Below are 16,513 nucleotides of genomic sequence, written 5' to 3' on the forward strand. Positions count from 1 at the left end.
ATCCTCTTAATATGCTTCTTCTTAGCCTAGTAATGTAAAGTTGGTCTAACTGAGTGATCCGACTTACAGCTTTTGAATGGCCTGCGTGGTTGCTTTGAGTGCTGAGTAGCTCATAATTTTGTTGGACTTGAGACCTCTTCCTACCATGCTTCCCATTTTTTACAACTTCGTTGAAAGGTTTTTCCCCACAGCGGACACCAGATTGCCATAGTAAGTTGCTCTAAAGCCTGAAGGAAATAATCCACCATCTCAATTCTCTTTCATCGGGGGATCAACCCTTGCTGCTTGCTCCTCTCCAGCGGAAGCCGTATTCTCTAAAGTTTTCTCCGGGCTTCTTTCTCGATTTTGGTCAATGACAGATGGTCCGGGACATTTCGAGATTGTAACTGAAATGACATGCAAAAGCTTGAGCTAAGTCAATCCCAAGGTGTACCAACCGAGCATGATCGTTGTTCTTGTGTACCATTCCACAACGCGCCTCCACTTAAGCTTTGACTAAAGTAGGCCATTAAAAGCTCATCCTTTTCCTCCAGCCCCCCCTCATCTTTGCTGCAAACCCCTCAGGTGAGCCACCGGATCACCATGGCCGTCGTAATAAGTCGAACTTGGGTAGTTTGAATCCCACTGGCAATTTGGACGTCAGGAAACAAGCACAAGTCCTTGTAAGGCACACTTACTTGACCCCCGAGACCTTTGCATGTTTTCTGAAAGACTGCTCTAAAACTTTTGACCTTTCGTATCATCTCCTCGTTGTTCCGGGTTTTTTGGGGTTTCTCTTCTTCGGCTGAGAGATTAATAATGGGGAGTATAAGAGTATGGTTCTGGGGGTTTGAAGGTGGGTTCGGGTGGGTAGTAGTGATTTTCCTGGGTTTGGAACAGAGGTTCACTTGAAGATCTGTGTAGTGCGGGGGGTGGAGGAGCCACGAAATACTGGGGTGATTGGTGGTGGGGACCTGGAATTGGCTTGGAGGTGGTAAGTGGTGGTGTGCCTGAGAAGTGGTTCCATAATATTGCTGGTGAGTAGGGAGAGCGGGATAATGAGTTCGTTGGCGGGAGGATCTTTGGGGTTAGTGGGTGATGGGATATAATTGGGATTAGCAGGATAGGCGGGTGGGGGATGTCCCTTCGACAAGCCTGGTACAATTTCGGCCATTCTGCTGTTTAAAACTTATACATCTCCTCTCTCATTGTGTTTCATCCATTGCCTCCTCCTCTCTGGATGGGTCAACGATGCTTGCTTCTAGATCTTGGTTGGCCATTTTCGACTTGTCTTTGGAGCGTGTGTTGTAGGGTGGGTTGCCAGAATGCCAGTCAGCTTATCAACCTGCCTGAACTCATCAACAACAACTTGTTAGCGGTTAGGGCATTAACAAATAGGTAACCGCACATTGATGGATGGATGCACGTTGCTATTATGTCGCTGTTCAATCACATGCGTCATCCCGGCTTTTTATTTCTTTCTCTTCCCACTCTTATCTTTCCCTCTTCTTCTTTTTTTTTTCGTTTGTTTTTCTTTCCCTCTTTTGGACTCTCTTTCCTTTGGTTTTCTCTATTTGTATCATCCCTTTTTTAGTTTCCTTTTATTATGGTCGAATCCTATGGAGATTCCTACGTATCACGACCCCGCGTGAATCAGACCAGGCGTAAGTCGTGCGAAACATAAATGTAAGAATTAAAAAACCATTTGTTTTTTTGGGAATTTTCAAATTTTCATTAATGACAAAAACAATTACAAAGCTACTAGACTATTTGTTTTTCTTTCTTGGAAATAGAAAGTACAAAACCAGACACGAAAACTACAGACTCAAGAGTACATCAAAGCTTCAAATCCTGGGGCCCGCGGGCGTCACTCGGCATCGCCGCGGGCCTGCGTGCAAGACCCTTTTGCAACTGATCTAGATCGTTCATAACCTGGCGAACAAATATCATCACGGCGGCAAAGAATGTGGTATGACCCATCCGTTCACCGGCCTGACACTTCATGACAATGTAGTTGGCAATGCTTCTAATTCTCTCCCTGATCTGACCTTTCTCTTGGAGTAGCCGGGTTATCTGTTGAGAGCGAGCCTCTAGTACCCGAGAATCCTGGAAGTGGAGATCTTGTAACAATTTTAGTTCCTTCTCCATATCGGCGATTAATTCATAGCATTGTTCCCTCTCGGCCTGTAGTTCTTTCTCCCGACGGGCCGCCTTTTCTTCAAGAGTGTTCATTTTTCTTTTCATGTTGGCGATGGTTCCCTCATAGTTTTTCTTCATTTGCTGTACAAACTGGGCCCTTTCCTCGGTCTTCTTGGCCCATTGAGCCCGAAGTTTTGCCACGCTTCCCTCGGATTTTTCCAGTTCTTCCTGACAGTCCAGGACTTGTTTCTTCAATCCTCTTATCAATCTCTCGTCGGATAGACTTCTTTCTCGATTCCTTGCGTCTAATTTCAGTTGTTGAATTTGGGCCTTGAGAGCTTCATTCTCTTGGGCCAATTGCTTTTTATCACCTTCATCGGCTGCGGCTTGCAAGCTGTTTTCGAACCGAAGCTCCTGAACCTGTTTTTCCAATGCTCCAATTCGGGCTCTGTACTCTTTTTCTTTAGCTAACCAATCTCACTGTACCTGAGCCTCGTTTGTTAATTGTTGCACATGTGGCCTTTTGGTGGGTCTCTCGGGGATTTGAAACCTTTTACCGAACCAAACCAAGTATTTGGGATCTACCTCACCTCTGGCCCGGTCCTGTACTATGGTTTTAGGCTCAAGGTACCTGCACTCATTCCATATCTTTCGGATTTGGCCTTCAGGGAATGCAGCTTTTGGGCCCAACTCAATGACTTGCCCACTCAGGTCTTCATCACCGTGCACCGTCTGGAATCTTCCGAATTGTCGCAAAACGCGGTAAGGAGCATAGGGCTGAATGCTTCGAATACCCATCAAAAGAATATAAGGGACCTCTGCTGATGTGTATACAGCTTCAGTAGGAGGAAGCCATCCATAAGCCCATTCAACTTTATCTGCAGTGAGGGATCTTACATATGACGACCAGGCCTCAGTACCCTCCGGGAACTCAATACCTGTAACTCGGGTCTCGAATTCTGCAACACAACTCAACCCGGTTAAACCGTAGTTCATGTAGCCTGTGCGGTGACAGAGATGTTCCTGTATCCACAACTGCAAGAGCAAATTACAACCCTGAAAGAATTTCTCCCCTTCTCGACATTTGGTCAGAGCTCGGTATATTTCTGCTACAATCAGAGGAGCCACTGTGCTAGTAGGTTTCTTCATGGCAACATCTAGCATCCCTACTAGGCCAAGGTCTATGTGACCGTCTTTTCTAGGACAAATTACCACTCCCAAAAAGGCCACCATGAAGGCTAATCCCCGTCGGGCTTCCCATTTGTCTTTATTTCCAGCATGTGTTAATCCTGTATTGGGTTCCTCAAAACCTTTGGGGTTACCATACCGGTGATATAGGAAATGTAGTGTACAACACCCTTCCGCCAGATGGGGGTCCTGAATATCCCGACTGATGTTCAACAAATCTAAAAACCTATGAAGAGTTACCGGTCGTGGGGCCAAAGGGTATCTACCGCGGAGGTTCCCGTTGAGACCTGCGTATCCGGCGATCTCTTCTAATGTAGGTGTGAGTTCAAAATCTGAAAACCGAAATACATTACGGGTCGGGTCCCAAAATGGTATTAATGCCTCAATGACATCCGTCCTTGGCCTGATTTTCAATAAATCTACGAGACCGCCCAGGCTTTTGACCACAGTATCTCTGCTTCCTTTTCCCAAGTCATGCCACCACATATGGAGTTTCAAAGGGATCTCGCTCAGGACTGAGAAGGTTTCGATGTTACTTGAGTTCATCCTGCACATTTATTTAGGGGGATTTAATGATTCATGTTGAAAAATGGCTATTTGTGCGAAAAGATTCTTTATTTAGAAAATAAGGACTTGGATTTGCAAATACGGCCTTTCAGCACTTCTGGGAGGAAGATTTTAAGGCTGTGCCTGCAAACCATTTTAAAAAAAATGACTCAGAACGGCCTTCCGGCGTCCTTTTGGGGACATTCGGCTTATTTTAGACAGGAATGGCATCACCCGACTTAATTTGGCTATTTTTGAAAAAGGAAGGTTGGACCCGATGAGGGTTGCCTACGTATCTCACATCCAGTGAGAATCAAACCGGCGTAGTTCGGTCAGATTTGCCTAAACCGAAACTATTTTGATCAACAAATTTTCTTTCTATATATTTTTTCAAATATATTTTTCATTTTTCAAAAATCCGGCAGCATTTTGGTACCATTTGGGTATTTGGTTTCTCACAACAAATGGTCACCCTTACACTGCTTATTTTCATAATTTTCACTCATTTAGACGAGCCGGTCAACATGCAAATCCGAGCCAATAAATGCGCAAGTAGCACGTGAGATGCAGCAGGATGGTCAATTTATTTCAGGTCACCTGTCCTAGACGGACCCAACCCCTGTGTTGAGTCCCCTAAGTCAAATGCACATGATGCAAACAACGTCCTACTAGGGATCTGGCATGAGATTTTGTTCTTCTAGGTTTAACCCTAGGTTTATTGGTCTAGACCTGGCTTACCCGAGCGGACAGCTCGAGCCGAGGGGGGACAGCGTACCGGGGATACAGAAGCTCCGCCGGCTTTGCAACTTATCCAAACCTCGTTCTAAATGGGAAAAGACTTTAAACAGAAGAGAAGCTACACGAAGTGCACCCTTCTCCATGATGTAGAAGACTCAGAAAGAGGAAGGGATTCGCGACAGTTTATATATACAACTTCAACAAAATATCAAAGCGGTAAAGCATGTAGCACATATAGCATGGAACATGTAGAAAAATCAGATAAAGCCAAATATAACAATTGTACTAAGCTCGAATTCTTGAACCCTGAATCGAAATTCTGGGTTCGATCCCCAGCAGAGTCGCCAGAGCTGTCACACCTCCCCTTTTTACACACCTACCCCGAAGGATAATGTATGAGGGAGTTTTTCCATTTAAAGTGACATTATTCGAAATGGGATTATTTATTTATTTTTTAGAGTCGCCACTTGGGATAGGATTAGCTTTTGGTGTCCCAAGTCACCGGTTTAATTTGAATCCCAAATCGAGGAAAATTTCGACTTCCCAATTGGAGTCTGCGAACCAGAAATTCTGAATAAGGAATTCTGTTGACCCGAGGGAAGGTGTTAGGCACCCCCGGATCCCGTGGTTCTAGCACGGTCGCTTAAATTATTATAAATGGCTAAAATCTGATTTTATACAAGTTCAAACCTATAGTGCAATTTACCGCTTGTAGTTTATTTTACGGAAGTGAACGCCGTTTAAGAGCGTGCTTTTGGATCACGTCACATGAAATGCACCCGGATCCTCAACACCTCTTATTCAACGTTTTGGAATTTGGATTTGGGTCGCATGGGATGCACACCCGAGTTCAGGAAGGTAAAATTATTAAAAGCGCGCCTAAAGTGGCTAGCGTCTTATTAGCTTTGCGGGAAGCCATGAAAATTCGCTAAATGGCATGTCCCGAATTCTAAGATATTTCAATTAAGTATTTAATGAGGGCCCCCGCAATTTATATGTTTTGTGCAGCGAGGCTCATCTCACTTATTTATTTAAAAGCCATCCTAAAGAGACTATCGTTTTCTAGTATGAAATGTCTCCAAAAGGGCCTAGTTAATTAATTATGGCAAACTAGCAGTCGAGTAATTCGGGCTTCAAACTTAAGTCCATACTTAAACAAGAGGAAAACCTCTTAATTTAAATATGCTACTTAGCTTTAGAGGCCCAAACTATAATTCAAATTCAAAATCCTTAAATCTAATAGCTTCAATAAGCAAGATGGGGCTTTTCAGTGTGCGGGGCCTCAACAACCAGCCCATGATACTGCCCGATTTTTGTGTTTAGAGCTATTTATATCATTGTCTCAAACATGGGCCTTAAGGCTGGCCCAACTCGACATCCAGCAAGACCTGGAATTCGAAATCAAACCCCCATGGTCTTAATTGAGTAATATTAATTTCAAAGCTGAAGGTACTGGGCCTAACCTTATACAGCTGGGTCATATTAGGCCCAGTTCATGGCCTGGACAGTCTCATTAATATGGTTAGCCAACTTAAAGCTGGAATCTGAAATTTAGCGATAAAACTAAACAATCGACAATAAATTTATAAGTCCCATTATATTGACATGCTATTTTGTTATTTGAGAACCCAAACGATGGAATTAACACTAGAGGGTAAAGTCATTAACACATTTATTAGCTTTCAAATTTCTGCTGGGAACTTCACGCTTAAATCTGGCATTCATATTAATGGCCCGATCTATTTCGTAAGAACATAGCACACATGCTCGATTTTTCAGTTATTCCCAATCAACGTTCGGACCTAGCTTAGGTCTCAAAATAATATAGGACCCTAAACATGAAATCGGCTAAGCTATAGCTGATAAATAAAATAACAGTCCATAGAGTCCAATTACAAATCAATATAAGGCCCTATTAATACAATTAAACTGCTGTCCAAATGACATTACTGCGCTAAACACCCGAACTTAAATAAAATACAGCAAAACATTCATATACAAGCCGGTAGTTATTCATCATTGAGTCTCAAAAGTTTTCATACAGTTTGGTCACATCTTCGCATGCCATTTGAGGCTGAAAACATACCTGGAATTGAGCAAAGTAAAGAAAGGGATCAGCCAAAACAAGAGGAAGTAGCAGTGTTAAGCAACAGCAGCAGCAGTCTCAAATCGAAGTCACAACCACCAAAACCCAGTATCAAAACCCAAAAGTCGAATTGAAAAGCCCAGTTATCTTCAAAATGATACTCTAAAATTTTCTGCAGTTCTAACTACTGAAAACACAAGGGAAGCTAGTCCATATTCAGATTTATGTGAACTGGAATTGTGATTCACGAATTGGAGATCTCTAATTCACCCTAAAAATTCAAAGGAATAGTAAATTTCTTTTCTGTTGTTTTCTGGAACTTGAGGAGAATCAGAAGGTTGTGAGGAGGGTTCAGATGGCTATCCCCCTTTTCCTCAAGGCAAATGAATGCCTACTTATAGGTGACCTTAAGGTCCAATTTCAGATTTTCCTTTTACCCCTTAGTTCCTATTCTCATTTCAGTGCTTACCCCTTTATTTTCTGACTTGTTACACAAGTAACTACCTTAAGTTTATTAGAACCTACACTATAGTCCCTCCTAGAAAGTTCTATGCCTATTACAATCCCTATTCTATCCTTACCCCTTTTCAAAAATTACCAAATCTGCTGAAAGTACCCTTTTCCTATGCCTGAACTACCCTCAAAACTCTCTTGGAATTACTGACCAACCCAAACCCCTTTACTTTAATTAATACTGACTATAGTTAACCTTATTTAATCTAAATCAGCTATAACCAATCAATTAACCCTAACTACTGAATTAAACTAAGATTTAATCAAACCATTGATTTAATCAAACCAAACAGTATCCGAACAGGGTTGAAACAACAATTAACTAAGATTAAAATGAAACAAAATTGAATTGCAAAGAATTATCGAAACAGGTTAAAACACGTTCAAGAATCGAACTATTGAATTAAAGGCTAAAATCATGCGTTGAAAATCAAATACATACACTAATTATTAAAATTGCTAGAACACATACTGAATCAAAAAAAATAAACAAAACATAAAACAAAAGAAACAAGAACAAAATCAGAATTAAAAGAAGGGAAAAAAAACAGAATACCTAATAGAATTAGGAACTCGGCTAGGCACTGTTGCTTGAATCCTCCAGGATTCTTGACACGTAACATCCCTAATCGTGTGTTTTCACAAGAACCCACATGATTAGGGAAATTACGGTCAAAATCCCTAAAATTTTTGAGCTAGGGTTCTGCCGGTTCTAAGATTTGAAATTCGAGAAGTTATGGCAAGATTCGAAAGGTTTTGGTTAGGGATTAATGATGGGGAGGTCATGGAGACTGTGGGGTGTGAATTTGGGCCGGTTTGGACAAGGTTGTGTTTTGGCCGGAATTTTGATCTAATATTCGAGGCATATGGCTACGATTCGAGGGGAATGGTTATGGGGGTTGGAAAGAGGAGAGGAAGACGAGTTTGGTGGTGTATTTTTGGGGTTGATCGGAGCATCGCCGCCGGCGGCGACGATTTCCGGCCGGCGGCGGACGGCGGAGGGACGGTGGTATGCGGTGGCTCAGGGCGGAGGGCGGTGGCCGGCGTTTATTTGGGTCTCTGAGGAGGGGGGGTGAGAGAGGAGTGGTGAGGGGGTAGGGGGGGTGTGTTTGGACATATATATATTAATCGACCCTAGCTTCCTGGCCGTTGGATCATGAAACCTCGACGGCCAGGATTGACTAGGGTCAAACAACGTCGTTTGGGGGCGCCTCTTGGACGGACTGGGGTATTGGGCCTGGGTTTGGTATGTGGGTTGGGGAGTTTTCTTTTGGGCCAAAATAATCAACCCAATTCGGGCACAAGACCGTCTTCTCTCTTTTTTTTTTTTTTTAAATTTCCTCTTTTCATTTTGTATTTTCTCTTATTTTGCTTTTGCATTTTTTGTATTTTTGTATTTATTTATTTTTATAATTTTATAAAATGCTAAACAAAGTAAAGACCTAATTACCCTATTTAACTCCTAAAATTACTTATAACTCTATTTGAAACAAATGCAAAGAACTATTTTCTTGCAATTTCCTTTACATTTTATTCTAAAACTAATTACTACTACAATTGTGAAATTAAATCCCTAAATGCCGATGCATATTTTTTGGTATTTTCATATGGATTAAATGCACAAATAAAAATGCAACAATTACCAAAGAATGCCAAAAATTCACAAAAGTTATAAAATACTAGAGAAATTATTTTGTTTGAAATTTGGGAATTATTGCTTAGGGCAAAAATCACGTGCTCACAGTAAGGATATGATGACTACGCGCTAATATCACGTGTAGCCCCTCATTGAGGAGTGATTACCGGGCATTGTATGGGAATGATCCTGTAGGCTAACCAACCTAGGACCCCCCTCTCCCAACTCCCGTTGTATAAATGAATTTACTTTTCTTTATATGTGTGCAACTCGTTCAAACCTTTTCCCTTGTTTCATTACTTGAATCATACATGTGCTTAGGATGTCAAAACATGCCTTTACTTGCAAGTACGTGTCAAAACTGTTTATTTGACTAATTCACATAGTTTAAGTTCGGCCGGGACCCACCGTTGTGGACCGCGAGGGGTGCCTAACGCCTTCCCCTCAAGGTTATTTCGAGCCCTTACCCTAAATCTCTAGTGATGCAAACTAGTCCATGAGTTAATTGCTCAAGGTGCCCTAACGCACCATAATCCGTTAGGTGATGACTCTTCAAATACCCAATTCCCAAAAGGAAAAGAGTTGTTCCCCCATGAAATGTCGAAACCCGGACGTTCTCCGCGAGGAGGAAAAAAGGGGGCGCGACAGCCATGTTTGAGAAGGTGGCAAATGCTACCACCTTCAAAGAAGCTTGGGAGATTTTAAAAATTCTCTCCAAGGAGTTAAAAAGTTGTGGAACTTAAAACTTCAAACTCTAAGGGTTGATTTTGAAGTTTTAAAAATAAAACTTTGGATTATTGTTCAAAAGTGAAGTCTATTGTAAATCATTTGATAAAATACGAGGAGGACGTAGAAGATGTCCGTGTGGTAGAAAAGATAATTCGTACATTAACATCTAAATTTGATTTTGTGGTGTGTGCTATTGAAGAGTCTAAAGATTTAGACTCTATGATGGTGGAGAAATCGGAGGGTTCTTTACAGGCCCACGAAGAAAAGATCAAAAAGAGAGAAGAAGTGCTATTGGAGCAACTTCTTAAAACTCAGGCATTCTTCAAGGATTATGGAGGTAAAAAGAGCTATCGAGGGAATTGACGGGGACGAGGCCGTGGCGGTCATGGAAGAGGAAGAAGTAATGGTAACAAATTCAACAAGGAAGTTATAATCCACCAAACATTCAGAGGTCGTGGTCGTGGACAAAGAGGAGGAGGAGGATGTAGCTACTACCAAGAAAATAATGGACAAAGGTATGACAAATAAAAAAATGAGTGATATAATTGTCATAACTTTGGCCATTACTCTTGGAAATGTCGTAGCAATGTTGAAGAGAAAGCAAACCTTGTTGACGACAAGAAAGAAGAAGATGAGTCAATGCTGTTGCTGGCACTCAAGGAAAAAGACATGGATGATTGTAGCTCGTGGTATTTGGATAATGGAGCAAGCTGTCATATACGTGGATGCAAAGAGAGTTTTGTGGAGATCAATAAAACGGTGAGAGGTAATGTGTCCTTTGGAGATACCTCAAAGATCTAAATCGAAGGGATAGGTACAATTCTGATCTTCTCTAAAAATGGTTGCCACAAGTTAATTCAAGATGTTTATTATGTCCCAAAAATAAGAAGTAATATTTTGAGTTTGAGCTAACTTCTTGAAAAGGGATATGACATCCACATGTAAAATATGCATCTTTGTCTTAGAAATTTAAATGGAATTCTAATTGCTAAAGTGCATATGGCAAAGAATAAATTATTTTCTCTGAATCTTAAGATAATTGATGCAAAATGTTTAAAGGATAGTGTGCAAGATGAATCATGGTGTTGGCACATGAGATTTGGGCACTTGAATTTTGAAGCGCTCAAATCAATGGGAGAAAAGAACATGGTGCATGGGATACCATCAATCAACCATCCCAATCAATTGTGTGAAGCTTGTCTTCTTGGAAAACATGCAAGGAGGAGTTTTCCAAAGGAGGCCATGTCAATATTAACCAAACTGCTCCAGCTTGTTCACATTGATGTGTGTGGACCAATCAATCCACCTTCCTTTGGTAAAAGTAAATACTTTCTTCTCTTCATTGATGACTTTAGTAGAAAGACTTGGGTTTATTTCTTGAACAAAAAATCTGAAGCTTTTGCTGCTTTTAAAAATTTCAAAGTACTTGTGGAGAAAGAAAGTGGCTATGAAGTAAAAGTTTTAATGTCCGATAAAGGAGGCGAATTCACTTCAAAAGAATTTAATGACTTCTGCTAGTCTCATGGAATTTGTCTCTTTCTAATAATACCTTATTTACCCCAAAAAATGGAGTGGTAGAGAGAAAGAATCGAATGATTATTAATATGGCTAGATGTATGTTGAAAGCTAAAAGTATGCCCAAGGAATTTTAGGCCGAAGCTGTTTCTTGTGCAGTTTATTTGAACAACAGCTCTCTAACAAGAAATGTTAGAGATCAAACCCCTCAAGAAGCACGGAGTGGAAGAAAGCCAAGTGTTAAGCACTTGAGAATCTTTGGGAGCATAGCCTATGCTCATGTGCCACACCAAGGGAGAGCGAAGCTTGACAATTAAAGTGTCAAGCATGTGTTTGTTGGATATGATACGAGTTCAAAAGGCTACAAGTTATACAACCCAAGTAGCGGCAAAGTGGTGATAAGTTGCGATTTTGAATTTGATGAAGAATTGGCATGGAATTGGAAAGCTCGGGAAGAAACTTCATATGATTTTCTTCTATAGTTTGGTGATGAAGAAGAACCGGAGACAATGGAACATGTGCAGGATACAACTCCACCTCCTTCTCCAACCAATGTTGCATCTCCCTCTTCTCAAGAATGTTCAAATGAACAGTCGCAAAGGACAAAGATTATCAAGAGCTCTATGAGGACACAAAAGAAGTTACTAATTTTTATTTTTTATATTATCTCTTTGCTGAAAGTGAACCAATAAACTTTAATGAAGCTATTACAGAAAAAAGGTGGAGACAAGCCATGGAGGAGGAGATCGAGTCAATAGAGAAGAACAATACTTGGGAGTTAACAACTCCTCCCGAGGATCATCGAGCAATTGGAGTAAAATGGGTATACAAGACAGAGAAGAATATTGATGGAGATGTAGAGAGATACAAGGCACGACTTGTGGCTAAAGGCTACAAGCAAAGGCAAGGCATTGAATATGAAGAAGTCTATGCACCTGCTGCCCGCATGGAGACGATTTGTTTGCTGATCTCTTTGGCAGCGCAGATAAGGTGGAAAATCCATCAATTAGATATCAAGTCAGCCTTCTTGAATGGCTATCTTGAAGAAGAAGTCTATGTTGAACAACCCTTGGGATTTGTGGTCAAAAACCATGAGATAAAGTGTTGCAGTTGAAGAAAGCTTTATATGGATTGAAACAAGCCCCGTGGGCATGGAATAGTTGCATCGAAAAGTATTTTCAAGACAATGATTTTACTCGTTGTCTCCATGAATATGCTCTTTACCTTAAAGTTCATAGTAATGGAGATATTTTTCTTGTTTGTCTTTATGTTGATGATCTTATTTTTATGGGTAATAACCCAAGTTTGTTTGAAGCTTTTAAGAAAGATATGTCCCGTGAGTTCGAGATGACGGACGTAGGGCTCATGTCATGCTACTTGGGACTAGAAGTGAAGCAGATGGAGGATGGAGTTTTTATCTCTCAAGAAAACTATACAAAAGAGATATTGAAGAAGTTCAACATGCTCGATTGAAGCCCCGTGAACACGCCGATAGAGAGTGGGACAAAATTGTCCAAGATTGATGAAGGAGAAAAAGTGGATCCCACATTTTTCAAAGGTCTTGTGGGAAGTTTGATACAAGGTATCACTTTATCAGAGAATGCATTGCCAAGAAGGAAGTCGAACTCAAGTATGTGAAATCTCATGATCAAGTTGCGGATATTTTTACCAAGCCTCTCAAGTTTGAAAATTTTCAGAGGTTGAGATTAAGACTTGGGATGACGAAGAAAAATCAAAATTAAAGGGGAGATTTGTGGGACCCATCTAATAAAAAGAAACAAAAAGAATGAAAGAAAATGATGACAACAAGTTGCAACGAAGTGAGCGGCTGGAACCAAAATAAATTTGGCAACTTGCAAAGCAAGTTGCATATGCAAGCATTTTGATTGGCTGAAAGTTTGGCAAGTTTTGCTATAAATAGGAGGCTTCATTCCTCATTTTAAACACACCAAAAACAAGAGAGAAGTATTAGAGCTCTGAGAGTAATCCACAGACTACTGTTATTGTGGTGAGATATTTAAAATAAAGACTGTTATTTCTTTTGAGTCGAAGTAGTCTTTTGACACTACAAAGTTGTAATATTATAGGAATATTATATTATTTTACCCCGTTAAAAGATTTGGTGTCATTGTTACTCTCTTGTGTTTTTGTTATTTATGGTGGAACATGATGCACTATCAACTGCCAAGAACATGAAAAGCTCCACTATTGAAGTGAGAAGTGCTTGAGAACGGGCTAGTTGGAACTTAAGTACTACTTAATTAACAGAAAACAGAAGATGCTTGTGTTTAAACAAGCTGTTGATCACGGTAATAAACTAAGAAATTTATTTACTTTACATATGAAGTAGTAACCTTTGAATGACACAAAATAATGTGAAAGATAGAATTTTTACACTATTTACTGCAGGCAACAAGATACAACCTGATAAAACAAGTTAAACTACACTGATATTGTAAGAATATATTTTACTGACAGTGTATGCGGGGTAATTCCAATTAAGAATTGCTGGCTCTTCAGAAGCATAACAGGTAACTGTTTAGCATTGCCTCAGGACGGAGAAGCAAAGATCTAGATCAGATCAAAGTGTTTCCTCTGCAAGAGCTTATTGACTAACAGAGAGACAACGTGCATATAAATTGTGTCTTTCAATTTCTTGCATTATCATTGAGGCCCCACTTTTCTGATTTTGAAGAAAAGATCATGTTGTTGTGATTAAGAAGAAATTAAACTGCTCTCTCGCACGTTCTCTCACTTGATTGATCATAGCTGACACTTGTTGGATCTTTCTTTTATTTATTGTTAATTCTCTAGAAACAGATTAATTCTTAGAGAAAAGACAACAAGGAACGTTGTCATGGAAGGAGAAAGATTTGGGTGAATAAAATGCATAATATTACATGATTCATGATTAACAATTTTGCCAACTAAGTATTAGGATGTTGAAGTGGCAGTGTTAGCTTAATGGTGAACATTTCTGCGCATGAATAGGTCAACTTGCAGTGTGCTTGATATTAACAAGTCCTAGTTATTTAGCTCTATTTGATGTTGTTATACTGCAATAGGCACACGTTTCGTACACGCTGTTATTCATGTGGATGAGTTGCAGATAAGCACATTGCTCGTTGAGTGTTGACCTTTGATTAGGACAAATTTTTTCAAAAAGTGAAAAAAAAAAAAAAACCTAGTCACAGAAATATACTTCAAGGTGTGATTGGACTGTGACAGGTTTAATGGACCAACAAGAACAATGAGAATTCATATAGACAACTCCTTAACTTTTTGGGATTTTGGCGTAGTAGTTGTACCGGCTGCATAGACAACTCGATCAAATGGTTAGGATGGAAATTGAGTCCATCATTTTGCGCACTCTCCTTATAATTTAGCCCGATAAAAGTGTAATAATTAGTTTTGGCAGGCAGTGACTAATTATCGAATTGTTGATCATTGCCAGAGAAAAATTGCAAAATTCTGGAGACATGGATTGTCTGAGTTCTTGATTTAAAGATGAACTTAGATTGCTTAAGGTTTCATTTTCATGATCCTATGTTAATGTTTTCACATATAGTAAAGCTAAATTGCTTACGCTGGAGCCTTTAATTTTTTAGTTTTTGTCCAGGCAACAAGTAAATCTGGATTAGTAAGCTTGAAAATTTCTTACTACAAATATCTTTTTTGTAATCTATCCTTACCATTTCAAAACAAAGTGAAACTTAGCATATAGCTCTCATTGGCAGATGATTTATATGGCCACAACGTGATTGTTTTGACTGCATATATAGTTGGACTATGATGTATGGAAGAAACTCAAAAATTTGACCCTGACAATCCTCAATGAATCAGCAATAGCAGTAGGCCAAGTGTATACTACTGTTAAAATGATTCAATCTCTTCTATCTACAATCTATCAAACAACACTAAATCGAAATCTAGGCTTCAACAGGATTTCCATGTGAAGATCTGACCCTGAAGACATGCTCTTCCCCTGTGCATTTATCTACTTTGACAATCCAGCGGCTCTTTTTCCCTGAAACGCCAAAGCTACTGCCTTTATGCGTCGTTTTAGTCACCAATAAGCCTTCTCCTATGGGTAACAAATGAGCATTAAAGCTTTGGCATCTCCATGAGCCCATTCGCAACGCATTGTACCCCAAAACGATGGCAATTTCCCTGATTCTTCGTGCTGTTTTAAGAATGCCTTCACAGTTGTTGAGGTTACAGTCAATTACTATACAATCTGCTCTTCTGTAGTAATTTATTAGTAGAGTTTTGGCATCTCCAATGACAAACTCAACATGTCTCGCGTTATTGTGTAGAAATTTTAGTGATGGAATTAGTTTGTCAACAGCACTAAGGATGCAAATGACTGTGCCACCAGTTTGCTGGGCTGCAGCCACTAGGGCTAGTGTGGTGGAGTCAGCTGCAGCAGCACATGCAACAACCATCAATTGCGCGTTGTTTCCTGCAGCAAGTGCTGAAATGAATTCTGATACATCTGGCTCTTTAGCTCTCTTTTCCTGGCAAATACAAAATATACAACATGAGAAACAGAAAATTTTGGAATTTGTTGAGTGAAATATTACTAAGTAGTACAAATTGGTGTAAGCAGTGAAGTTGTGCTAACCATTTTTATTGCTCTGAGATAGGCTTTCGTTGCACTTTCAGCTGACCAACAGGCCATTTTGCTCCCTGTATACTTGTTTTTCTTTGAAAGTGATGAATGCCTTGTATATTGTTGGCCAATATATAACAAAAGAAGAAGGGACTGTAGTTATGGCCAAGAAATGGTGTCATATCCATATATATAAAAGAAAAATAAATGCAAAACAGGGTAAAAATACTATAAAATTTTTATAAAATCGTGATGAATGCAATTTTCACTCGTTTTATATGTGTATCTAATAATTAATGGACGATTATTTTAGTTAAGTTCGATTACACAGGTGTGCAATAAATTTTCGCAGTTCCCAAATACATGGCTTCGCTGTACTGTTCAGCATCATGAGGAGACAAATGAAAATTTTAATCTTTCAACTAAGATTATTTGAAGCAACTTGCAAATATCAACGTAGAGACAAAACTGATCAGAACCATGTTAGTCCTAACTAAGGGTGTCAAACGGGCCGGGTTGACCAGTTTCCGGACCGGCCCAGATCGGTTGAAACCCGGACCGGCCCGGACCAATACTCAGGGGGCCGGGTGGGCTGGATTAGGGGGGTTGGTCCGTTCACCTTAATACATCCGGTTAACCAGACCGGTCAACCAAAATTCCTGTAGAACTGGTTAACCGGCTCGGCCCGGATCAGTTTAACCGCTAGATTTTTGATTTTTTTTTCAATGTCAGATGACCGTTGCCCAACGGGTTGATTGCAAGAATAGCCCTTTTTCGGGCAATATTTTTTCAAAAAAAAAACACTTTTAGTAATTACTAATTTAGCCCTTTG

At 40.0% G+C, this 16,513-nt stretch overlaps 1 protein-coding gene across 1 annotated transcript; it reads right to left on the bottom strand.

The window, feature by feature from the left end:
- Positions 14,742–15,822, bottom strand: LOC109226391. Its single transcript, XM_019391169.1, has 2 exons — positions 15,694–15,822; positions 14,742–15,586 (listed from the first exon to the last, which is right to left on the bottom strand). The coding sequence occupies exons 1-2, from the start codon at positions 15,748–15,750 to the stop codon at positions 14,999–15,001; spliced, it is 645 nt and encodes a 214-aa protein (XP_019246714.1). The 5' UTR covers positions 15,751–15,822; the 3' UTR covers positions 14,742–14,998.

Source organism: Nicotiana attenuata, chromosome 5 (genome assembly GCF_001879085.1).
Source record: "Nicotiana attenuata strain UT chromosome 5, NIATTr2, whole genome shotgun sequence".
Classification (NCBI taxonomy): Eukaryota; Viridiplantae; Streptophyta; class Magnoliopsida; order Solanales; family Solanaceae; genus Nicotiana; species Nicotiana attenuata.

Excerpts from the sequence above, each read along its gene's own strand:
- LOC109226391 (XM_019391169.1), bottom strand. The coding sequence starts at position 15,750 with ATGGCCTGTTGGTCAGCTGAAAGTGCAACGAAAGCCTATCTCAGAGCA. Across the intron at positions 15,587-15,693 it reads ATCTCAGAGCAATAAAAATG|GAAAAGAGAGCTAAAGAGCC; the intron begins GTTAGCACAACT and ends TGTATTTGCCAG.